General features: G+C 32.0%; 1 protein-coding gene across 1 annotated transcript; it reads left to right on the forward strand.

Moving 5' to 3' along the window:
- LOC139483355 (uncharacterized) lies at positions 1–27,335 on the forward strand. The gene is made up of 5 exons (XM_071267380.1): positions 1–228; positions 1,672–1,747; positions 17,031–17,132; positions 18,115–18,417; positions 27,130–27,335. Exons 1-5 carry the CDS (start codon positions 1–3, stop codon positions 27,333–27,335), a joined length of 915 nt encoding a protein of 304 aa, XP_071123481.1.
- The last annotated feature ends 181 nt before the right edge of the window (positions 27,336–27,516 follow it).

The raw sequence follows: 27,516 nt of genomic DNA on the forward strand, positions 1-27,516 counted from the left end.
ATGGATAAATCCACGTTCGACAACTTATGGAAAAAACTAGAAAGTGCCACATTAGGATTCGCTGCTGAGGTGGGTGAAATGCATGAAATAATAATTAAAGACGCGATAGAAACACGTAAAAACAACATATCTATGGATGAACTAGAAAAAATTGCTAAAGAATTTAAAAGTACAGCAGAAAAGGTACTGGTTGCCACCAAAGACGCACAGTCACATACCGATAATAATGTAAGTTAGTAAATAGAAACTATCATACATGTCTGTCGTAACCAGGTTTAAATTATGTATGGAAATTGTGATTTTTGTCTATTATCGGTGACGCTCGAGGCAGTTATAAAACCAAAATATTTAAAGAGTTGAGGAGTATTAAAGAACTTTTCCGAAAGGTTGCACTAAATACATATACGTTAATAGTATACCTTCGGCATAGAATACTTCTTTTTTTTAATTTCAAAGTGTTACAAATGTATTGAATACACTGAAACAGGTAATATATAATTATGACCATACAAATGGTAATAAATGTCAACACAGAAGTGCTGACTACGTATCGTTCATCATATTAATGTGAATATTAACGCCGGCTAGCTTCACACTAGTCTACAGATAATATGTTTGTGCTTATGATTAACTGATTTAACGGTACCGGTACGACACTTGATTTAGTTGTTGCAAACATAAAGTTTCATATCGTTGATTTCTTTTCGATTTTGATTTCTTTTATTGTTCACTTTACTCTCTCCCTCTGTCTACAGAGCCTGGACGAACGCCGATTTTTTATACATATAGGTATAAAGATAACATACTGATATTGTTAAAGTGTGTACAAAATATTGACATCAGACATCATGAAATGGTTTTAGATTGAATTTGTACTCTTTATTGCAACTTAAAGTATTTTTTTATATCATCAAGTTTTGTCGAGATTTCACCATTGGCTCATGACTATCAACTAACCATAATAAGCGTATATCAATGTTGGAATGAAATAAAAGAAAGGTACATTTGCAACGGCAAATGGTAAATGAGAATGGATTGCGACGGATTTGATGCTTAATGTTTAGTTATCTTCCTCCAACATGTCCAATATAGGAAGTCGTTGTATAACTCCACACCCTTTTCGATTTGACCTTCAATGACTGTTAATGAAATTCATAAATGCATGTTTTCTCAAATTGATAAAAAATCGTTTTTAATATATAATTATCCTTTATTTTATGAGATAAACATGTATTAACCAATTAAATCGAAACATTTCAAAAATGTAATGCGTCCAATACGCGTTTCATGAACGCTTAAATCAAGACATTTAAAAGCCAATGATGTATAGGAACCGAAACAGTTGACGAGTAAGTATACTTACAGGTGAAGAGCTAGGTATTCCTATGTTATAGCGTAAAACTTGGTTGACACATTGACCTTAAATCCTAAAGTCATAAAAGTGTCATGTATTTTTTTACTGTAACAGTAAAAGTTGTTAACACTAAAAAAGATAAAAATATATCACTTGTAAAACAACAAATCATATTCATCTGAGTTGATGCAATGTATAGTTTGAAATGCAATATGTGACTGTTCTAGCTTTTCTCCATTCAATGGTGATTTTTTTCTAATTAGTAATTTAAATGCGTTTATTATGCAATCATATAGAGTAAAACAAATTCATTTCAGTTGCAGTCAAACCGAAATGGACTACGTCAAATATCTGAAATAAAAGAACAGAATACAGAGATAGTCTCTCTTCTAGGTAATACATAATAATTGTTAAAAAACACACACAATTTTTGAAAAATGCATTTCCTGTACGCTTTGTGTATTGAATATACACTCACTGTAAGCTTAACTCTAGAGGTTGATATGTAATAGTTTGTTTAAATAACATGGCATGCTTCTGCACTGCATTTAATCTGAAATGAAAAATAAAGATAACACAAAAATGTGTGGTTCGATTTTAAAATAAAGGAATCACCACTACCGGACAGGTTTATGCTTTTTGTCCTTAAATATAGAAGCTGATAAACAGTTTAAATATATTCAAGCGATACAAACTTTTACTATGGTTTATACTAACTCAACATAACATTTCTGACATACAAGAAATTGATTCAATAGTTTTTTTTTCACTAAAAATGGTAGATTTATTTATTGCATTTATATAGTTCATTTACAAGTTTGTTTTGGAGAATAATGTGTGTACACCCTTTTGGGATTTTTTTATTTGTACATGTGGATGCATAAATAACGAGTCATTTCAAGATATTGAGTGTTTGATATGCACTAAATATTTCGGTTGGTAATATGCCCTGTACTATTACATATATGTAGGACAGTAACTCTAAAGTGCAATAGTACTCTAAAGTGCGATGGTCACGCTAAAGTGCGATGGTCTACGCTAAAGTACGATGGTGTATCACGCTAAAGTGCGATCGCTGTTTGTTTGCTAAAGTACGATTGTTTATCACGCAAAAGTGCGATGTACTAAAAGGGTTATGTTAAAGGGCTTAAAGTATTAAAGAATACGGATTTAAAAAAATAGTCTTATTGCGAAAGCTAGTACAAGGTTTTATGAAATATTTGATAAGCTTTATAATTACCGGTAGGCTTAAGTGATCATTGTTTTAAATTAAGAAGAACGACCACGTAATAACTGATAAAATGGTAATTCAGGTGTGCCAAAAATGTATTCGTCCTGTATATATTTTTTTTTAATCAGGCCGGTATCACATATTTGGATAATTAGTGTAGCTTGCCGTTCACACAGTCTATCACTAATGTGAACATCTCCTCTCAAAATCGTCATTGCAAATTACAAATACAAAATTCGTTCTAATTTTTTTGCCCACAATTTATGGTTTACGCATGACACATGACGTACCCTTTTTTACCGACTTTACTTTTCATTAAAATCGACAAAACTTGAACGGGGACGGCAAAGTAAACTGCAACATAAACAATGATTTCAATGTATCCGTTAGTTTTAAATAGAACTTGGATAAAGAGTATTTATGCGTATACTTTTGTATCTGGTTAGTAAAATGGTCGACTCTTCTTCTAGCACCGAATAAAATCACATTCAGCCGACAAAACACGGTTATCATGTTTAATTAAGTAAGTCATGGACATTTGCTAATCAAATATTCTACATTTATCAGTCGGCATGTTCATTTTTTTGTATAAAAGACTGTTCACGTTATAATCCATAGTACGTTTATTACGTCTATACTTTTGCAGACTATCGCACTTTAGCGTGTGTAGACATCGTACTTTAGCGTAGACCACCACATTTTAGCGTGACCATCGTACTGTAACGTCCCCATCGCACTGTGGAGTCCTACATATATATATACATCTTCATGCCTTATATATCATGTACTGCAGTACGCCGCTAGATTAAAACTGACGTGGAAAGGTAACACACGGCCAGCGAAAGATCTATTTTTAAGAGCCCAGGTGGTCGTGTGGTCTAGGGGGACGGCTGCAGTGCAGGCGATTTGGTGTCACGATATCACAGTAGCATGGGTTCGAATCCCGTCGAGGGAAGAACCAAAAATTTGCGAAAGCAAATTTACAGATCTAGCATTGTTGGGTTGATGTTTAGACGAGTTGTATATGCATTATGTACACAGCCATGTATCACCATCATTGATGGCGATCCGATGGATACATCTGTTGTAGGGTTGTCACTGACTCAGACGTACTTATAAATATAATTATTTTCTGTGACTGTATCTTACATTAATTTGTAGGATCCTTTACTATAGATAATTTAGCTGATCTGTAACAATAACATCTTCATGCCTTATATATCATGTACTGCAGTACGCTGCTAGATTAAAACTGACGTGGAAAGGTAACACACGGCCAGCGAAAGCTCTATTTTTAAGAGCCCAGGTGGTCGTGTGGTCTAGCGGGACGGCTGCAGTGCAGGCGATTTGGTGTCACGATATCACAGTAGCATGGGTTCGAATCCCGGCGAGGGAAGAACCAAAAATTTGCGAAAGCAAATTTACAGATCTAACATTGTTGGGTTGATGTTTAGACGAGTTGTATATATATATATATATATATATATATAGATATATAATGTCTGAATTATAGCCAACGATAAATCTTACGGGGCGATGATTCATAACATTATGATACAGTACACAACAAAATATATATAATAAGGAAGGCTAACAGGGTAGAAAATCACCAAAACAGAAATTAAATCATGAACAAGTGTCAAATATTTCAGATTACTATTATCCTGCATTTTTGTTTCTTTGATATATCCCGGAGTTTAGTATGACGTTCATTATCACTGAACGTGTCCATTTATACATTTTTGTTTAGGGGACAGCTGTAGCAGGCATCCTGGTGCGTGGATTTTCTCATTGCATTGATAACCAAATGTGGCCTTCGGCTATTATTTGCTCTTTGATCGGATTGTTGTCTCTTTGACACATTCCCCATTTTCATTCTCAATTTTATGTGATAGTGAAACTGAAATAAATTTTTTGACCGTAATTCAAATTATCACGAATTTATACGCGATATATATTGTGATATATTGTACATATCGCTAGCTAATTAAAACAGATGAATTATTATTTAAGTTTGATCAAGTTCAAAATGTATTTCTTTTTGTAAGTTATAAAAAAGATTTCTCTCTGTTTCCTTCATTTAATCGGCATCAAGACTACGAAGCTGGTGAATCCAAAATCTATCCATTTCTGTTGGTAAGCCCTTTTTGTTTTAAAGGGGATATTATTTTCAAAACATAGTTCTGTTTTCATGAATTGTATCGTTTATATAGTGCACTGTCTATCCTTAGTATATATTCACCGTTAATGCATTTAGTGTCATGGTAACTTTAGTTTTTGTTTCGCAAACATATTGCAGTTTGCACCTACCACAAGTAAGAAATAAATAATATTGTCCGTCTTACAGATTGGTGTTGCATAGATATTGTATCGATGCTTTGTTGCTGTACTGTGCTGTGCTGGTGACAGTGTTTGCCTTGTTTGCCTTGTTTGACTTTGTACAGCACTTACAATTGCTTCAACACGTTTATTGATTTTAGATATATCTTTTATTCACTGTTTGATTTCAAAGAAATTCTCAGATTAAACAGTTGTAACTACTTTTTATCTTAATAGATATTATACAAGTCAAATTCTTCGGACTGAGGTGCTTTGATGTTCCAATCATTTCAAGAATTTGTTCTTTCCAACTAGATGTATCCGATGAGTCGTCTTCAATAGCTGGCTGATGGCATCGACCTTTCTTACATAGTCTTATATAGTCTGTAACTGAGGGCTTAGTCACACCACTATGCCGGAATCTTCTTTTATTTGCTGGTTTGTTTTGGTTGTGTTTTCTGTACCACATTTTCTTAATTCTATTCATTTCAAACACACCAATGAACAATATCTATAACATCATCTACTCTTATATAATGATAGCGATATAGATGATTGATTTATTGATTAATTAGTTGATTGATTTGTTTTAAACTCCCCTTTCAACACTTCCGTGCTATTTTCTGGCGGTGAAGTTGTATAATTGTTTAACTATGTTTATGTACATACTATTGTAATTACACATGTCACTATAATAAATAATCTACTTAATTATTTACTTACGTACGTGGAGAGTCTGACAGTGTTAAACTTGTTAGCGAGGTCCCAACCCTTACCATAACCTGGGACATTGGTGTTGCAGTAAAACATAAAAATGACCTATACAATCAGTTAAAAAGGCTTAACTCATCTTGTGGATACAAATATAAATACATCTAACAAAAACACAGAGTGGACGTGGCCGGATACTTGTATATCCAAACAACACTACGACACTAATTACTGATCTGAGAGTACTGGCAGTTACTGAAAGCTAGTTCAAAGCCACAAATAACTAATAAAAACATCAGACTGAATTATCAATCAGTACACATTCCGCATCCGAAGAATTTAGTGTAAAGACGTCATAAACAGTCAGAGAAAATCATGACCATTGTGCAGGTATCGACATATTGTAGATCCATGAATGTGTATACTAGTATGTATATAACAATAATATTTAGTTGGCTTTTAAATTATTGATAAAGAAATCAATATTAATATCAATAAAAACATTGTTCAATGTTATAACTACAGTGTTGAATTTGTAACCTTTAAGAATAAGTTTATTTCAAGGATCGATAAGTTGACCAGGATCGCTTCGAAATTTCCTAGCACGGTTAAGAACATTTCCGTAATAATTCGGTAGTTCTATCCCGTTTGGAACCAGTTTTCTAAAGGTACAACCGAAGTTCGAAAGCAGATCTTTATATTTATGGAAGAATTTAGTAAAGATGTTAAGTAATGTGTGGTGACGAAATCCCTAGCTTGATAAGTTATCAATTATACATAGATAACGTTCTTTGAAATAAAAAAACAAAAAAAACGTCTCAACAGACACGGGCACAGCGAAGTAGTTGTGAAATATAAACACCGTAAGATGGTACCTAAGGAACATCACGATCCAAAAAGTGAACATAAGCAATAGGGAACGAAAAATCGTCCCTATTGTCGTCAATTTTAGTATGAAGTTTCCCGTGTAAAACCGAAATATTTCAGTCTAGGAAAAAAACAGTTATTACCGTTTATATTAGATTTATTTTAAGTAAGTTCTTTTGGGTAAATTCCGGCAGTATATTAAGAAATTTTTATATTTTTTAACGAAAAATATCATCAAGACAACGGTAAGAGTTGTTAAATTTGTCAATTAAACACAATATAGACAGATCTTTATTGAGTTTGGCCACAAACTGTGATTCATAACATTACAAAAACAAGCCTGCTATTAAAGATGCGCAGTTAATGGCCATGGGAATACCTACAACCTGTCGATACACTTTGTTGCCGAACGTAAATACATATTATCAAGGCGAAAATTAATAGCTTCAATCATCTCATCCCACCTCAAGTACGTATATCTAGCATACATACCTTTCTCGTTAGAGAAGAAGGCGTTAATTGAATTGCAGCAAATATACTTGCATTCAGATTTACTACACGACGATTAAATGAGAAAAGAAAAACTATAAAATTGTGTGGAAGTGTAGTGTAAAAAGTAGGAGAATTAACGGTATGTCAACGGAATCAAAAGGACCATCAGAAGCACGTAACTTATCTGAAACATCAAAAGAATTTTTTACACTAAATAAAAGTTATTTCATATATTTTACTACAATACTTTATGATAAGGTCTTTAAAAGTAGTTCAGGAACTTTTTAATAGCACAGACAGATTAGTTGTAGAACACTAACTAGAGGCCGCGATGAAACGATATTGTACTAATTTTTGTATGTAGTTTATGTAACCAATACATTGTAGGTACATTCAAATGTTCAGAAGAAGTCTGAAGTTGTGATGTGGTTATGATATGTTTGTTTACTATATTACTCTATGTGGAGCGTACGGGCTTGAACATGTTGAATGTTGATGAATTTAAAACTTCATTTTTAAGAACATCTTTGTAGCAATAACGGCATACAACATCCACATTGTTGGCTGCTTTATCAAAAGGTACAAACACAAACCGCTTTGAAAATTCTTGAGGTTTATTTCTTATTCTGGAAAAAGGTGTACAGTATTATGTTCTCTTTTATTAAATTCTGAATTCTAGATATAGAGCCTGGCATAAAAGAATTATATCTTGAATCTAATAACTTAAACCGTATGCTCATTATCGTAGATCAATCTATAAAAAAACTAAACTTTTTAATTCACTGTTTAACAGTTTTCCAACAATACCAGTTGTGATTTCTTTCATCTTAATATAAAAAATAAGATGTGGTATTATTGCCAATGAGACAACTATCCACAAAGACTAAAATGACACAGACATTAACAACTATAGGTCACCGTACGGCCTTCAACAATGAGCAAAGTCCATACCGCATAGTCAGCTATAAAAGGCCCCGATAAGACAATGTAAAACAATTCAAACGAGAAAACTAAGACGAGTTACCAACATGTCAAATTTTATCTCTTTATAATTCTTAACTATTTTCCATTTTTTTAGTCACGATGGCTACAGATTTTAACCGGGTTAATAGTAATGCCACAGAAGCAGATCGGATGTATTTATTACGTTGACAATAATCTTACCAAGCCTTAGCATGTTCATTGACCATAACGACGATAAAAGCACATTATATAATAACGTTTCTATATCATAAAATGTAGTAAACCGAACCACTTCATATAAGGTTACAATCACATAATATAATGATGCAAATACATCAGATGTTTGCACATAATATAAGGTAAATTGAACATAAAATAAGAATGAATGCACAACATTTAAGAATGTGTGCACAACATATACCTATATGTTCACATCGTATAAGTATATTTGCACATCATATGAGGATCTTTGCACAACATGCACGGATATTTGCACATCATATAAGGATCTTTGCACATCATGTACGGATATTTGCATACCATACATGATATAAGAATATTTGCACATTAAATAGAAATTTTTGCACATCATCATATAAATACATTTGCACAACATGAGTATCTTTGCACATCCAATAGATAAATTTACACTTCCGATAAGGATACCTAAAGGTGCTTGCAAATCATGTAATACCAAATGCCCATAATATAGTCATCGTTAGCATGTGCATTACCGTAAATTTTGAAATTTTGGCGTCGGGATATTTTGGCGGTTTTCTCTTGAAATAAAATGTGTTGCGTTCACTTTTCTACATTTGCTAGAGGTATAGGGGAGGGTTGAGAACTCACAAACATGTTTAACTCCGCCGCATTTTTGCGCCTGTCCCAAGTCAGGAGCCTCTGGCCTTTGTTAGTCTTGTATTTTTAATTTTAGTTTCTTGTGTACAATTTGGAAATTAGTATGGCGTTCATTATCACTGAACTAGCATATACTTGTTTAGGGTCCAGTTGAAGGACGCCTCCGGGTGCGGGAGTTTCTCGCTACATTGAAGACCAGTTGGTGACCTTCTGCTGTTGTTTTTTTCTATGGTCGGGTTGTTGTATCTTTGACGCATTCCCCATTTCCATTCTCAATTTTATTTATTTTGGGGTGAGAAATTTTGGTGCTTCGTCGAATTGAAATGTTTAATTTTGGAACAATTACATTGGCAAGCTCATTCATATTCAGTTTATTGACAAAATATCATTGAATTTCTCAAACCAGAAACACAACAAAATTACCCTTATGATGGAATTGGATACGGATGCAACTGCAAATAATGCCGTATATCGATGTTCCAAGCTGAAAAAAAATAGGAAATACAATATATAACATTAAAATTACTTTATAAATAGATTATTATTTTTGTTGCAAATATCTTATGAACTAAATTTTACACCCGATTTACAATAACCTTGACAAATTTCACTACTTACCTTGTAAAATAGACCGCTCGACTATCTTCTCTACTATTTGATTGTCTATTCCACCTAATTTACAATAACCTTGACAAATCTCACTACTAGTCTTGTTTGTAGTCTTGTATTCTGCTTGACTGTCTTCTCTACTACTTGATTGTCTATAATTGTTCTTTGTACACCAATGAATTCTTTAGAAATATATTTAGTAACGCTTCGAATACCGAGAAATTAGTTTGTTTGGTGTATATAACTCATCAATTACTTGATTACTCTTTGTTGCCTTATCTTGTTTGCTAATGAATCACATGTAACTCTGAAGGCAAGTTTGTTTCGAGTTCAAGATTTTTTCGTTTGAATTATTTCACATTTTGTCCCAAGTCAGGAGCCTGTAATTCAGTGGTTGTCGTTTGTTGATGTGTCATATATTAGTTTTTCGTTCATTTTTGAACATTAATAAGGCCGTTAGTTTTCTCTTTTGAATTGTTTTTCTTTTGTCATTTTGGGGCCTTTTATGGCTCACTATGCGGCATGGTCTTTGCTCATTGTTGAAGTCTGTACAGTGACCTATAGTTGTTAATTTCTGTGTCAGTTGGTTTCTTGTGGAAAGTTATCTCATTGACAATCATACTACATATATACTACTATATACTACATACGGAAGACCTCCTTCAGTGGCCATTTGAAATTGAATATTTCAATATTATGGATACAGTGGACCTTCAAATGGATTTTGTCTCGTTTTTGGTGCTTTATATGAACCATAGTGGATTTCACCACAGAAGATTCGCCGAAAATACCATCATATGTATTGTTGGACACCGTCATACAGATTTATCATATACCAACCTTTGTATCACAGAGACTTGAATACATGGAAAAAATGTTTTAAAGTTAAGGACTATTTCCATAGTTTTATGAATTCCGCATGTGAATTGACTGAGATGGCTATATATATATATATATATATATATATAAAATGACTGAATAAATAGTCAACGATCAATCTTACAGGGCGATGGATCATGTAATATGATTCTGTACACTACAAAATATAATATATAACAAGTCAAAAAGGGTACAACATCACCATTAAATAACTATAAAATATACAAATATTAGATATTTCGGATAACAGATATCCTTCTTCAATAATAGCACGATGTCAAATGAATCATGTCAATATATTCAAACTGAGATACTTTTTCTAAATCTTGAATTTATACAATTTAAGCGAACACCACAGACGCTGATACAATTTTAAAATTTCCAAACACGGCGCAAAGATTAATAAGATATGCCAAATGAAAGTAGTTATTTTCGTTGTGAACTGGCACAACTCTAGATTTCCAAAGGTTGTGACAGTTGAGATGTTATAACTGCATTGAGGGCAGTCCTCAAACAAAAATATCAAAAATGTGCTAACCGATCCAGGATGGTATAAATTAGACAACGGTAGGGCAATTACAACAGAAACTACATATTTAAGCCTCCCAAACGAATAGCAGTCTAATAATGATTGAAAAAATAAGTTTTATATAATGAGGTAAAATAATTGAACGTGGCAACGTACTTATACATCATCCCGAATCAATGGAAACCAGTAATTTAAACTGTTATTTTTAAAAATAATTTCGAACTGTAAAGCCAGTACTAAATCCGGCGTTGTTTGAAACAGGTGGTCACAGGAAAATGAAGGACTCGTTCTATGTTTTTTCATTTATGCCCTCTGGGGAAACTGTCCGTAACTTTCTTATCCAAAATCTTTCCCGAGCGACTCTGTCGACCTTCGACCAACCCTCGTTGTGGTCTATGATTGTGATGGTAAGGTTTTTGAGATCAGCTTGTGTGTGTTCAGGTGATCTCAAATGACGACTTACGGGTAGGTCGGGCTTGCAAGTGTAGTCACTTCGATGACCATTCATGCGTTTGTTAAATGGCTGCTCTGTCTCGCCAACATACTGCATGCCACATCGACACTGAAGGAGGTATACAACATTCTGGGTTTTGCAAGTTACATTGCAATATATAGTGTTCACAGACCCAGTCGAGTGTCAAGTGAATGTTTGAGTATTCAGTATTTGTTGACAAGTCAGGCAACGTCTGTTACCACATGACTTGCACCATCCTGCAATTGAACAGCTTTTATTTAAGGAGACGTCAGCTCTAACAAATAAGTCTTTCAGACTTGCTGGTCTCCGAAAAGCTAAGACAGGAGGATTGGGAAAGATCTTGGATAATTATTTAATGGTGATGTTGTACCCTTTTTGACTTGTTATATATATATATATATATATATATATATAAGTCTGAAAATTACACCAAACAGTGTTAGAGTTAGATTTTATACTGACAAATTTTTGTCCGTCCCTCAACGGGATTCGAACTCACACCTTTGATACACTACAGCTTATATATATAGATATGCGACGGTGTAGAACAAGTTGCAGCATTAAGCTTCTTTTAATTAACGTGTTTTTTTTCTAAATTTGTTTTCATTTCCTACCTCATTCATTTTTTTCGATTGGATGGAAACGAAAGAAGAGAGGAGAAATACATTTTTTGGATGTTATATTATAAATTATTTTGATATAAATTGTGTGTTGGCTAAATTTGTAAGACGAATAGTGCTCTTCACGGTTAGTTCGGCCATATTGGATAGGGGGCAGATTTTCATAATGGATGTAAAAATGGTGTGAAAAATAAGGGAAAACATCAGTTAATCAGAGCACTTGCTTGAAAACATGCAGTGGATTTCCCATACTTTCATATTATTTCATAATCTTTTAAAAAAATCTGCCCCTATTCAATATGGCCGAACTATTACCGTGAAGAGCCCTATTAGTTCAATCTTTCTGAATGTTGGATACATTTTTGGACTAGCACTGTACTTACCGCACACACAATATTTGACAAAACGATATGGTGCATTTTAATAAATCAGACAAAACGTTATAAAGAACTAATAGAGGAATTTAAGTGTGGTCTGAGGCCATGCAGAGATCTATTGAAAGTATAATAGGGAAAAAGAACTTCGTATAATTTCTGTTTATAGATCTGATATAAGGTGAACACTACTATGTCCAAACAGTTAAATAAAATAAAATTTGGTTCTAGGCTATTTATAGTAGAATAATTACTTATCAACCCATTGACGAGTTTATACGGCCAAGTAACTAATTATCTGGTATTTGAAGCGTTACTAACTAAATTTCCGAAGAACTCATTGGAATACAAAGAACAATGATAGACAATCAAGTAGTATAGAAGACGGTCGAGCAGACTACAAACAAGACTAGTAGTGAGATTTGTCAAGGTTAATGTAAATTTGGTGAAATAACATTTGTGTCCCCATGAATTCTTTAGAAAACTATTTAGTAACGCTTCGGATACTAAATGATTAGTTGGCTTGGTCGTATAAACTCGTCATTAAGTTGATAAGTCATTGGTATGTCATAAAAAGCCTACAACTAAATTTCATTTGTCTAACTGGACAGGGCATGATATTGGTATTCATTATATGTCCGAATTATAAATAAACAATCATTTGAATAAAATGAAAAAGATGTGGTATGATTTCTAACGAGATAACTCTTCGCAAGAGACAAAATGACACAGAAATTATCAATTATAGGCAATGAGCAATTCTATACCGCATAGTCAGCTATAATCAATAGAAAAATGTTCTTTTTCAGTATTTTAATTTCAATATATCTGTTTAACTCCCCCCTCAAAGTTTACATAGCGCAAAAGAATTACATGAACGCATTTTATTGCATTATTATAAAGATATGTATATGATATACTAAATAAGTGTTTTTACAAATAACCATATCAACGAAATATAGAAATAGACTTTGAAGCGTATACTTGTCCTAGACCGTCACATATAGCCATCACAGTCAATTCACTTACGTAAATCATATGTTTATACTCCAATAGTCTTTCATTACTTTAAAGCATACCTCACACGTATTCAAGTCTGGGTGATATGGAGGTTGATATAATAAGTCTATGTGACGGTGTCCCGGAATAAATATAAGTGTAGTTTCGGCGAATCTACCGTCACGGTGGTGGAAGCCACAATTGTCAATAACAACAGTGTCCCCGGGACGTAAGCAATAATTGAAGGGCCATCTTAAACATTAAAATAATCAATTCCAAATGGCCCATGAAGGAAGTTTACCATGTGGGTAGTATTGGAAGCATAGTTTTGTACCTCTATAGCCTTTCCCCTACTGTTGCATGTCCATAAAGTATATTTCCAGTTGTTTTTATGACAGATGATTGGTCAAAGAAATGTAAAGAATAAGCATTAATTGCAAAGATAGTATTTATATATTCGTCAAATCGTCGTTGGTTCTCAGCACTTAAAGCTTCCTTAGCACATACTTTTAACTTTTTGTGTGACATTAGGCAGTCATTTCTCAAATTTATTGAAATTGTAGAAAGACTTGGCAAACGATCATTTGTCGTTTCTCCACCAGAAAATAACTTACTTTAAATTTCTTTCCCATAAATCGATGGCTGGCGTAATTTACAGTATCTTATAGCCTGAACAATGTCTTCGGAACTTTTAAGCCTTGTTGCACCATGTTAATATGTTACCGGAGATACAGACCCATAGAATTGATATTTATCAATGACATTGCAAACCGTATTGTGGGAAACGGCATAGTGTTTTAAAGAATGTATGGTTTCCTGAATAAACATGTCTAGAATATTTGTTTTTGTTACAACATTAGAAGCCTTTCTAACTTCATAGTATCTTCCAAATGAATTTTGGTTGATCATATTACATGTACTGTGATGGAATATGTACAACTGTTCATCTTTTTACTTTGAGCACCGTTATATTTGAAAACCGTTATTTTTCAACTTATAAGTACAATGTACAAACATATTCACCATTACAAGTACAAGTACATGTATATAATTTATCTATTTATTTTAAAAAGCACTCACATGCCATCCTTTCTAATCTTATTCATTTATATACTTCCAAAATGGATGATATGGCAGTGAATGAATTTCTTTCTCAAATTTGGTAGAAATTTGTACAATATTCGGATTATTTCGTTCAACATGAATTTCTGAATGTCTTTTCGGTACGCTGTAATCACATTCCGGATGACATGAATTCATTATTGGAATTGTATTAACATTAAGAGAAAGAGACAAATTGAAAATGCCCTCATGGAATTAAAAAATGTCGCCGTAAAAGAAAAATAAACTGGAAAATTTGAACTTGAATCTTCGATACTTAACAAAATTCCCGGAAAGGTTGAAGACAGACTATCATAGAAAAAGATAGAACTGTCAGATTAAGAGCACCAACTAAGACCCCGTTTACACTGACAAAAAAATCCACCTTTACTTAGATCGATCTTTGGTCCAGTGTAAACGGGTTAGATCGATCTTCAATCGGACTTAAAAAGTCTGCCTCTAGAGGTGGTTTTAAAAAGACCGATCTTTTTGTTGGTGTAAACGCTTAGGTCGATCGCGATCGATCTTTTTTTCGGGTGAATGTTATATTTAGATACAAAAATAAAGGTCAGACCGGTTCTTTTTATGTTGTAGTGTAAACGCAAGGGAATTAATAAGATCGATCGCGATCGATCTTCCGTAAGCAATGTAAACACAAACTGTTTTTTTAAGACAGATTCAAATAAAGATATCGATTCAATTAATTTGTGGTGTAAACGGCGTCTTAGACAACTGGGAATGCCTATAGAAGAACCACCACCACAAGGAAATTTGAATTATAGGTAAATGTTTCTTGATGTACCTTCATCAGGAACGCTCAAAGCCAAACATTTGAAATCCGAAGATGTATAAGTACCGAAACCGTTGAAGAGCTATATGTCCAAAAAAAACTTAAAAAGATAGCCAAATTCAACCACTCCCCCCCCCCCCCCCCGCCCCACCTGAATATACAGTGGTCGTCCTAAGACAAACCGAGTCAAAATAAAGCTGATTACTATAGATAAAAACTAAAGATAATCATACGACCTTCAACTTAACAAGTTGTCCCGATACCTTGTAGACTAGATCAAACGAAAAGATCAACACGAAAGAAACATGCATTTTGAGTTACGTGTTATTCATTAGCAAACTAGATTAGGCAACAAAGAGTTATCAAGTAAACTTGAAACACCAAACAAACTAATTATCTGGTATTCGAAGCGTTACTAAATAGTTTTCTAAAGATTTCATTGGGACACAAATGACAATAATAGACAATCAAGTAGTAGAAAAGTTAGTGGAGCAGTCTATTAACGAGGCTAGTTGTGAGATTTGTCAAGGTTATTGTAAATTTGGTGTAATGATCTCTATTGCAGTATACATGTTAATCTATTGACGATCAAGGATTTTAATTTTAATCCTCATGCCTCTGGCAGTACATGTTTATTTTAAAATTGAAGATAAAGGATTCTAGTTTTGATATTCTTATTACAAAAAAACGCCGTCTAATCAGAAATACCTTTGTATATTTATGACATGTGTCAAAAGTTTAATGTTGTGTTAAAAGATTCCGAAAATTGACAATTGAAATTGATAAAAAAAGAAATGTATAGAAATGATGTCAAAGTGTATCAGGTATGTATTTGCAGATTAGGTTTTGTATAGTATTGTAGTAAATAAACGGAAGATATGATAACATAACATTTTCCCCTAACAATTAACATAACAATATTGTTGTACCGACACGCGATTTTGGCGTTTCAATTTGTATTGCTTGATTAATTTCCATGTGTTTTATTTTGGCACTTTCATCGGAGGCACCAAATAAACCAAAATAACAATATAATCAAATTAACCCAATTTACGGTATATATTTCATATTTTATATTTGGTATGGACCGAGTTCATAAGGCTCAACCAGGAAATCTTAAAATTACGTCTTTTATAATTTTACGTCGTAATATATTGAGTTTCGACATTTGACCCAGTTTTTATTCAGCTTGGGATTATATCCCAAATTGATTATGGAAATTAATGTTTCAAAATATAAATAATCAATTATGTAATGCTGTGCCATGGTTCAAATTAAGAACATGATTCTAACCTCTGATGTATATTTCCAATTTCTTTATTAGACCCAAAGAAATTAAGTCAGAAATAGGCAACCGAAAGTCTTCAAACTACTAAAAATACATATGTTTCGTCTAACATATCAAGCAAAACACACATTTTGGAGATAATTCCACTCGAGACAGTTTCATTTTCAACTTTAAAATACGAGGCGCACTGCGCGTTTTAAATATTTAAAATTTAACTGTCGAGAGTGAATAAATATTGTTTTGCATGAGATTTTGCGGTAGAATCTGTTTCTCTTCTGATTTTTTAGACGAACATCTGACAATACTAATCCTTCTTCTAGAATGATCTCCAAAAGATTTGTATTCTTTCATGTACGCTAATCAGGCATGTTCACCTTTTTTGTGGCATCACAATAGGAATTTTAGAGGAAAGTAAGGACATTTGACGACATACTTGAATTTTGACCAATGGCAAACTAAGATCAAACGAACCACACAGGAACTATTAAGAGATAGTAGTGTTATTTAAATTCAATACGGTATACTATGATTTCTCCAACAAATAGTCCTATCACATATCTATAAATTGTAGGACAACTAAATGAAAGGATAGGACGACTAGAACAAAGTATAGAACTCAACGAGTTAGTGAGTAGCAACGTCTGGCAAAGACCCATTGATGATAAGGAACTAGGTAATTTATGTTGTATGTATTAAGTACAAATCTTCACTTCTACTATTATTCCCTTTATTTTTCAGACATTAAAACCCAATCGTTATAACAGATAGTAAATATGAGGCTTTTTATCGCGTGTTCTCGTACCACATTTTCATCCCGTACATTGATCATGTTCAATGATTACCCATCAAATAATTGCTCAAATGTTGTTGTGGATCACTGCTGTTTATGTGAAAATATATAACACTACTCGATTGCACTTAGAGTAATCCTAAACTTTCGTAATACAAAAAAATAAGATGACTATTTTTTTTTTTTATAGTTTTTGATCTTAATTTACATTTTATGATTATTTTTATAAGCATTTCAAAGTTATTTGTATATTGAACATGTCAACTAATTGATCAAAATTTTAATTAAGAACAAGTTTCTTTATATTTAAGCTCATAAATGTATTCACAGTACGTGAACGAACAATACTGCAGTGCCTAAGATATTAAGAAAATCAAATGAGCTAGTTTTTACTATTTTAAGGTACTGTTGTAAATTTTGACTTTCTGTCAAAAAATGAAACTTAAATTTTTTAATACAAATGAAACTGTTAAGACGTTAATTCCTTAATCGAAATAAATACAATACCGTACAGAAATGCACTTGGCAATTATCGAATGTATTTTTAACTTTCGTTTGTCTGATCTTTATTTATTTCATTCTGGAGTTATTGAACCAACAATCAACAAATAAATTTTATTTTAGTCGGCCATGCTTTGGTATTACACCTTACTAAGCTGGTCGAACGAATTTTTTGTTTTGCTTCGAATATGGAATTAGAATTTTCTCTTATCCTTACACTTTCATAGTAAAATCAGTCAAAAACGTAGTTTGATTACATTTACGCATCTTGTTTTTTTAATCAATTAGGCTATTTGTTTGAAAGATAACAGATTATGCTCTTTGAAACTCTTTCTTTTTTTACCTATTTATGTCCTTTGTTTAGTGAACCAGCCAATTTCCATGGAAGCTAAAGTGACCGGGTCTTTTCCAAATGAGAATGAAGCTATTAAACGACTTTCAGCGACAACGGCAGACGACGATCAAGATAAATTTAAATTAAACTATGCTGGGAAAGGATGTATACTATTACAGATGACTTCAAATAAGGAAATCTTCATCAATGAAGAATCGCTCCGTTCGGCAATCAGGTCACTGGCTACAAGAATAGTAGAAGCGGGGGAAATCGACACTTCTGTAGAGAGTTCTATGACAATTGTTCTTACATTCACGTCGCCAATAACTAAAGGTAAAACTATTTAACAAATGTTTTCTCTATATAATTAAGATAAGGCTAGTCATCTTGTCACATGTTCGTAAGATGTATTCAAAGTTAAGGACTTTTAGAAGAAGAAAATTACAAGTTATTAATTTGAATTATTTGAACCTTAACAGTATCCAAAGTTGACAATATATAGAAGGGTGCCCTTCGAATTTGATCAATTTGGGTAAACAAAATGTAACAATCGGCTGTATTTTATATCAATGGAAAGAGGAGAACATGTCCCATCTAAATATTGTTACTGTGGTCACGATTGTTTTAAATTGAGGTCAATGGTCAAAGTTGATATTTCAAAAAAAAAAAAACAGATTCAATTTTCAAATATGCGTTTATAGCTAAATAAATTAGAATAACTCAAAGGATTATGACTATAGTTTCTATATATTTATGACTACTTTGATGTTTCTGTTGCTAAATATCGTTCTTGCTTGATATTTCTTCTTATTCGGTGCACATTTAAAATGTCCATTCAGCTGTTAAATATCATTCACCTTGGCATATTAACATTTCTAAATTCGGACTTTTCACATAAGATTCGATACAAATATAATCATCTATAAGTTGCATTAAATAAAATCTTTCCGTCTTTTTATAGAAGGTGTTCGTGATGGTTTTCTTCTGTGAGAGTGTGCGAGCATATATCAATTGTTCATAACTCGAAAACTTGTGATATATGAACTCAGAATCAGATCTGAGTATATTATCCCATTATAGAAATAAGTTATAAAAAAACTACAAACAGTGAAATAGGAGAGGGTTTCTGTCAAATTAAAGAAAATATTTTTCCGAGTCTTTTTCGTATGCATCTGGATGAGACGTACCATGATTTTGTGGTATTACACCTAAACTACAAGGAGATATAACTTCATTTAAAAATGTATGTTTATTCAATGAAGGGGTATAATTGGTTTGATAATGCAGATCAGTACCATTCTAAACAAATACTTTAAGATCATCACAATAACAAATGTTCTTATTAATGCAGTCATGGAACTACTTTGGTTAAACTATGGAGATGGCAAGATATGGATAGGAATGTTGTCTTTTCGCGTTATAATCAACTTCTGTTAAATCCCGAAAGCGGTTAATTGTTGTCTTTGTTATTTATCTTATAGGCTTTTTTCGGGTGTTGGAGAGGGAGGGGATGGGGGTTATATTGATTACCTCTGCGTTATTGATTTCATTTAATGCATATTGTATGTAAGGAAAAATACAGTGTTCTAATATATTTGTTTTCGTAAATAAATTGTGTAAATCAAATGTAATACATTTTTATAGGTGGCATTTCTGTAAATATAGACAATGCAATTTCCGATAGGAACTTCCTTTGTGGCTTAAACTGTGGCACTTACTAGGAAGTTTCGTAAAATATAATATTCTAGAATTTTTGTTTCAACTTATACTGAAATTATTTACTACCCCTACTTTTTGCCTACTTGAGAATGGTTTTTCACCACAATAGTGGGCTTTTATACTGGTAACAGTCCTTACATTTCTCTATAAGATGAAACACCGATGTCATTTCTAGGAACCACTGTCAACAATCAAATTATCTATGAATATTGTACATACAAAGTGCAACCCTTAATCATTTTACAACTGGCACAAGTTTTATACGAAATATTGTATTATCCAAACTTTTAATATATTCACGGTATATAACGATGGTAATAATGTAACCTGTCCAAATTCAACACCATATTATTTATATATCAGTAGGTCGCGTAACGTTTTTTTTTCAATGCGAAACAATATTTCCCTTTTAGCTTCATTTGGTGGTGTTTTTTTTTTTTAGAGATTTTACTCAATACTGGAAATTTGTTTTTTACATTTTATACATAAAAAAAACAACAAAGATCTAGAAAAACACATTAAGGGGGTAGACCTCGGTACAGGGAGATAACTCTTTAAATCAGTTATGTGTTTGTAAAAGTCAAGTTTCCTCAATGAATTTTAAGCATTTACCTGAAACAGATTGAAAATAATCTATGTAACCTAGAAGCTTAGAATATATTTATGAAAATGGTTGACACAAACGTACTGATGATTTTAAGAATTATTTCCCTTAACCTAGGTCTACCTCCTTAAAATGTTATAAAATTATTTTATCAAGATAAATACCGGGTATTCAAATTTGTAATTTACAGATACATAGTTTATGCATCATTCTTTTTTTTAATTTTTTTTACTAAAATGTATTTTGGTGCAAGATTATAACTACTTATCTTGTATTATTATATAGCAGATTAAATAAATAACAAAATGCGCCAATTTTCATTCCGATTTCAAATTTTTGTATTCTTAAATTGATAGGTCGACATATAAACTTTATTTTTGTTTAATTATTTTAACCTTCCAATGTCATTCGCTAATTTTTTTGATTTTTTTTTTTGCTATTAACAATGATAGATAATAAGAAATACAAACTATTATAACAGTAGTCATCTATATTATTCGCGTCTGAATATAGACTGTCCTTATGCAAAATCTAAGGTAAGTTAAAACAATTGATAACATCAAACCGAATATGTAAACGTGATTGTTTTTTTTTTCTTTTTATTTATAGGTTAGACAATACTTGGTCAGGTTTTATGGAGATTTAAACCCAAAGCGAAGCCGAGTGATTAAATCTTTATGAAACATGACCCAAGTATTGTCTGACCAATTTAGAACATATTCACACTTTTGAGTGACTTTACATAACTATCTTCTCCAATTGTAATATTCAAACCTAGATAAGAGTTCACTTTTTATAATGAACTAAATATAAAACATAGGTAGTGATCATTTCAGTGGATGAAATGAAATAGCACTGACATAGTTTATGAAGGATAAATTGTTTTTCTTCTGCTTCAGGTAAAATTTAATACTTACTATATATCTTTAGATTTTTTTTATTTTAAAAACCAACACAATGCTATGAAAATCCTTTTTTTTAAATTTGATTTTTTTTTATAAGTATAAAACTGTCTGTATGGGTATTTGAATTCAGACCATTCAACATTAAATGCTTACTTTTTATTGATAAATTTAAATGTATTGTGTTTCTCCGAAAATAGTCCTTTGCTTTATATATCAGCAGTCTGGCATTGTGTATTTTTGAAAGAAAAAGGAAATAATTCTCTCAAATGTAAGGTATACATGGTATATGTATATAAATGAAATAAATATCATTTTATCTATCCTTACCAATTTTTTTTCGTGTATTCTATATATGTGTTTCATAAGAAAATGCATTAAATTTTGCAAAATTCAAAAAAAAATATTTTAATCTTTGCTCTTTCATATTTAATCAGTAGGCTATTTTCCCAAGAAAAATGCCTTAGGGGATTGAACACTTCGTTAGTGCAACTTTAAGAGTTCACTTTCATAATTAACTGATAATGAAAAGTCATTCATGTATAGCATTTCATAGTGCATGGAAAACCATGTACTATGAAAATTAGAGGGCTAAAAACTGACTTTTCATTGGACGAGAAGGGGGGAGTATGTTTTAAATGAAGAGAATGATAATCCCTTTCTTCTTGATTAAGTAAGAGCGAACGGGAGTACGTTTCAAGAAGAAAGAGTTCATCATATCTTACAAACTTTGAATATTGTAAATTTCTTAAGGCTGAAAGGATCACTTAATTTGTTGTGTTTAAGAACTTATTTCATTGTCAGTGTTAATTAAATGTTTATAATTGATGCATGATGCATGACTTAATTTTGCAACATTCCATTAATCAACTAGTTTTACTGATGTTAGAACTATTATTTAAGGACATATTTAAAAAAAAACACACACACAAAACAAACGTGTTATAGACAAGATTTTAGTGCCACAGAAGTACAAAATATAAAATAAAAAAAAATACTGAACTCTGAGGAAAAAATCAGAAAAGAAAGTCCGTTATCAAATGACAAAATCAAAAGATCAAACACATCAAACGAATATATAACAACTGTCATAGTCCTGACTTAGCCAAGTCATTTTCTTGTGTAAAAAAACTGTGGATTGAACCTGGTTTTAATGCTACCTTAAGCACTCACTTGTATGACAGTTGCATCAAATTCCATTATAAAGATACAAAGAAAAGGTAGAAATTGTATATAAGTTTCCTGATTGTGAGTATATTTGCATATTGTATAATACTTTATCGAGGAATCATCTTTTTTTTTTAAATTATAGTTTCAACTAATAAATACATTTCAGTTACAACAAATTTTAATTCCTCAGCCAATATTTCGGTCTGCCTTTTTAATACTAATTTATTACATCAGGGATTTGTTCTAATGAAATGACTTTAAAATTTGAAATTGAATGTTTTTACTGCTTGATTCCAATTATTGTCAAATTGATATTTTATATAAAATAGGAAGATATCTGTTGGGAGTGTTTACATAAAATTCTAAACATAACGGAACAATAAAAACACTGTCATACACATGAGAGTTATTTGAGGCTATAAAACAAGGGTTTAACCAACCATTTTAATAAAAAAAAATGCCTGTACCAAGTAAGAAATATGTTTTTGCTAGTACCTTTGATTGGTAGTGTTTGATTTTGACAGTTTAATGAACTTCTTTTGATAGACTTATTAAGAAGGGATATAGTTACGATACTGTTGTCAGGTCATTAAAGATTGCATATTTTGGCGTTAATATTGATTAACTTATAGGGTCTTTGCATCGGAACTAAAAACATTTATTTAGAAAACAGTTGGTGGCAAGGCATGGGTTATGTTCTTCTCATATATGTTATGATGGTATGATACTTAACCCCTAACGGGTAGGATTGTGCCTGATATTCATATGATGAACACATAATCTTTCAATCAGTTTAATTGAAGTCTGGAGCTAGCATGCCAGTTTACTGCTAGTAGTCTGTAGTTATTTATGCATTATGTCATTTTGTTTATTTTCTTTGGTTACATCTTCTGACATCAGACTCGGACTTCTCTTGAATTGAATTTTAATGTGCGTTTTGTTATGCGTTTACTTTAATACATTAGCTAGATGTATTAGGGGAGGGTTGAGATCTCATAAATATGTTTAACCCCGCCGCATTTTTGCTCCTGTCCAAAGTCAGGAGTCTCTAGCCTTTGTTAGTCTTGTATTATTTTTAATTTTAGTTTCCTGTTTACAATTTGGAGTTTAGTATGTCGTTCATTATCACTGAACTAGTATATGTATATATTTGTTTAGGGCCAGCTGAAGGACGCCTCCGGGCGAGGGAATTTCGCGCTGCATTGAAGACCTGTTAGTGACCTTCTGTTGTTGTCTGTTCTATGGTCGGGTTGTTGTCTCTTTATCACATTTCCCATTTCCATTCTCAATTTTCTTCTACATTTGTATTTATATTTGCTTTTTTTTTATTTTGTTAACTTTTTTTTATATCTTGGGGTTGGATACATTATTCGATTGTTAAATATTAAATGTCTAGGTGAAACATTTTTTTCAACAAGGAAAAACTCTCAACCTTAAATGCAAATACTGTCTGCTTTAAATGAAGTTTTAGAGGTATGTATCATTCCTTTTAGATTCCACTGCATTTATCGAACATCTATAAAGTAAATATTGTGGCTAACCCCTCAGTTACAGCACCTTAATTTCCCTTTGAATGTAACAGTAGACAAAGAACAACAACATGTTCATAGAAACTTGGAAATGTTTAGGTTAAGAACTATAATGCTTAAACAGCTTTATTGATGTGTCAACAGGCACGAGTCGCTGATTTACAAACTTTGCACTTAAGTTCCTTTGATGTTCAAATTGAGAGTTTATCATTCTTCTAGTGTTCGTGCAATATCAATCTTTCAATATTATCAGTCCAATTCTTAGTATAAACTGTAAACATTTCACACTTTAAAGAATTGGAAAATATATCGTTTTTCCTCACCATTAATGTTCTTGTCCATCTAAGTACATATTTATAAACAACTGTGTTAAGAAATCATTATGCTTCCTCTAACATATCCTGGTAAACATTTCAGAGAGCAGTGAAAGAAAATGTAAATGCATTTCATGACAAAATTCAAATCTAAAAACAAAATCATTTAAGTCAATAACTCCCCTTGCAGCCAAAGATTAACTATCTCTAAATATGCTATGATTATGCATTTATATTAACATAATTCATATAGATCTTCTTGCTTTGGAATACGTTTTTGCTTATATATACTTTTTTTTTTGGTTTTGATTTAATTTTTTTTTAAACAAGTCACTGTCGGATACATTAATGTCAGGTGAACAATTCACCTCAATGTGTTTAATTCGTTTAATAATGAAGCTATAACGCTTAACTGCTTGAGGGGAACGTCTTGGATAGTTGTAGCGTTGAATTTACTCAGGAATGTCTGAATTGACAAAAGAATAATTGTATTATTGTAACGAAAACCGAGCGGTCAGGCTTTGATGTTAAACTATAAATGTGTAACCCTTAGTGTGTTGCTATAAGAATGTGTTTTATAACAATGTATAAGTATATATAAACTAAAGTTACAACTGGCGACCCTTCTTTGGTAGCGTGATACTCTGGTATCGTGGTACTTTGCGGTATTCCGGTAGATCTAAGGTTGGTTCTGTATAGGTTTTGTGGTACTTAGTGGTATTCTGGTAGATCTTAGTTTGGTTCTGTGTAGGTTTTTGTAAGAATAACAGACTCGTTAAATAAAAATCAACTTGTATTAACTTTAAGATGCGTTAAATATCAACAATACGTACAAATATTAAATAACTTAACAGTATTTTAGTCTAACAAATAAATACCCTACTTTATTAGAATATCATGTATTAAAGAAAATGGATAGCGGAACTATATTATACCCAGAAAGTTTACGAACGTCAGCATGGTCAGTTTGGTAATCGGCAAATGGTAACCGAAATTCAATGTCAAAAGATAACGTTTCTCTCTAGACGTTATTCTCAAAATACAACTTGTTATGGAACTAACAAGCCCACATTATACGGAAATAGTCTGGTTATTATTTAGTCTGGTAAATGGCTTCGGTGCATGTATATTTAAATCGCTTGGAATTAGCGTGTGTTACTTGCCCAGGGTAAAGTCGTACTGAAGTCTTATCCTTTCTCTCCTCCGTATTTATACTTTGGTAAAACCATTACCGAAATGGTTTACAATTTACCATTTCGGCTTACCATTCACCTAAATTACCAAACCCAGAGCCAACGTCATAACAAAAATAGGTTATGACGTCATTGTGTTGAACGTCATTTAAAGTAAACAATTCACAGCTGTTCCGTTTGTAAAAACATGGACAAGAATAATAAAAAGTTAACAAACATAGTTACACAGGAAATATATAATAAAAACAGTTAATCAACGGTAAGGTTTTAACAACATCATCACACAATTTTAGGGAAAACAAATTCCATTTCAAAGGACCCCCATTTCGTTACATTATGTTCCTAGAAATTGGTGTGTATTTTGCAATTTCTTTTTATCTTGCAACAAAACAAAACAAATCTATCCTTAAGAGCAAATTTTAATAGAAGTTTCAACCAAATCTAACCCAATCCTCTCCTTATAAATATGCTTGAGAACTTACTAAAGCTGAATGTTTTACCTTTTTTCCCACATTATCAACATATTTTGTAAGATATGTTATTGACGGGAACGAACTAAATAGTACTCACCAACAATCAGATACGTGAGTGAGTATACAGTACCAATTGAAGCAGACAGTAAGCATGGTAAGGATGGCATCATATTTACAGGAAGAGAATGTTTGACACGGACGTTGTTGTTCTTTGTTTGATCTTTTTTTACCCACGAAAATCACGTCAATAATCCTTCCTGATTTGTTTAAGAAATATTCAAATCTTAATAAAAATATTTAGGTATAAGCTAAAATTTAATGAACAAAAGTTCTAAACATACTAAATAATCGAAAAAGTTAAATGATATAACATTTTTGAACATTATCATGAATACTTGTTTTATCAATTGGTTAAGATTTCGCTTCGTTATACAATATCTTGGTTCAAAGTCACATTGTGATCTACATTGAATGTAGTTGGTATGCCCTACATTAAACCTCAATGTTCAATAAGTTCTTATATATATTTTTTGTAAACAAAATTGGAGGCTTGTACATAATTTTGTAAGGTTTTGACATGAAGTTTATTCATTTGTCAGTGTATAATACATTCTTAAATGTGTTCTTTTGCTTCTATATTTGGAAAAGCATCTTAATTGGAATATAATCATTTCCTAATTCAATTCAAGTAATTCTTAAAGGCAGGTGACTGATAAAAGGAAATATCGTCATTACTGATCTTCTTCCGACCGGCAGTTAAACTATTTTCAACGTAGGGCGTGTGGTTGGTTGTATCAAGTCGCAGTCACGTTAATTTAAATCCGATGCATCCACTGTGGAGTGAATGCGACATTCTCCGCGCGTTCAGAATCCTTGCAACAAATATTTATTGTTTATTTGTTCTTGCCCTGAACATGCATGAAAAATTTCCCCTATATGTTAAGCAACAGAAATCAACATCATTTCAAAGAAATTACTCAAAATTATTCTATTATTCAATTATATAAAACAAACAACCAACCCGAATCCGTTTATTTATCTATGCATATGTTGATCGTTTAAAAGGAAAAAATAGTAAATAAAAATATTTAAACGAGCAATATCTGTAAATATGAATTAAAATTTTTAGTATATATTTCAGAGGAGAGAAATATTGTCTGTTTCATGTTGTCAAAGTATGGAATTTTAAATGAAGCTAAATATGCTTCATCTTACCAAGAAGGCAAAAATGAAGTGGAATTTGTAATTTCATCTAGAATGTGCATGGTGGCAGAGGATTCTGACCCTACAGAGGAGCAAACAAAAGACCTACAGACAATAGGTATATTGATGCAGAGACAGCTTTAAACAATTTACCTTCTGGTACAATACAATTATGTACCAATTAAATTATTTTTTTCTCGAGGAAGAGTTATGTTCAAATGTCTATTTTCATGTCAAACAAAACATACAGAAAGAATTACTGATTTGTATAGCTATATAAATACATTATATTCTAACAACAACGCCAAATATGTTTACACAGAAA

This window comes from Mytilus edulis, chromosome 7 (genome assembly GCF_963676685.1).
Source record: "Mytilus edulis chromosome 7, xbMytEdul2.2, whole genome shotgun sequence".
In the NCBI taxonomy this organism is placed as follows: Eukaryota; Metazoa; Mollusca; class Bivalvia; order Mytilida; family Mytilidae; genus Mytilus; species Mytilus edulis.

Coding starts and splice junctions, on each gene's coding strand:
- LOC139483355 (XM_071267380.1), top strand. CDS start 1: ATGGATAAATCCACGTTCGACAACTTATGGAAAAAACTAGAAAGTGCC. Junction 17,133..18,114: donor CATTGATGATAAGGAACTAG/GTAATTTATGTT, acceptor TCCTTTGTTTAG/TGAACCAGCCAATTTCCATG. Junction 18,418..27,129: donor CACGTCGCCAATAACTAAAG/GTAAAACTATTT, acceptor TATATATTTCAG/AGGAGAGAAATATTGTCTGT.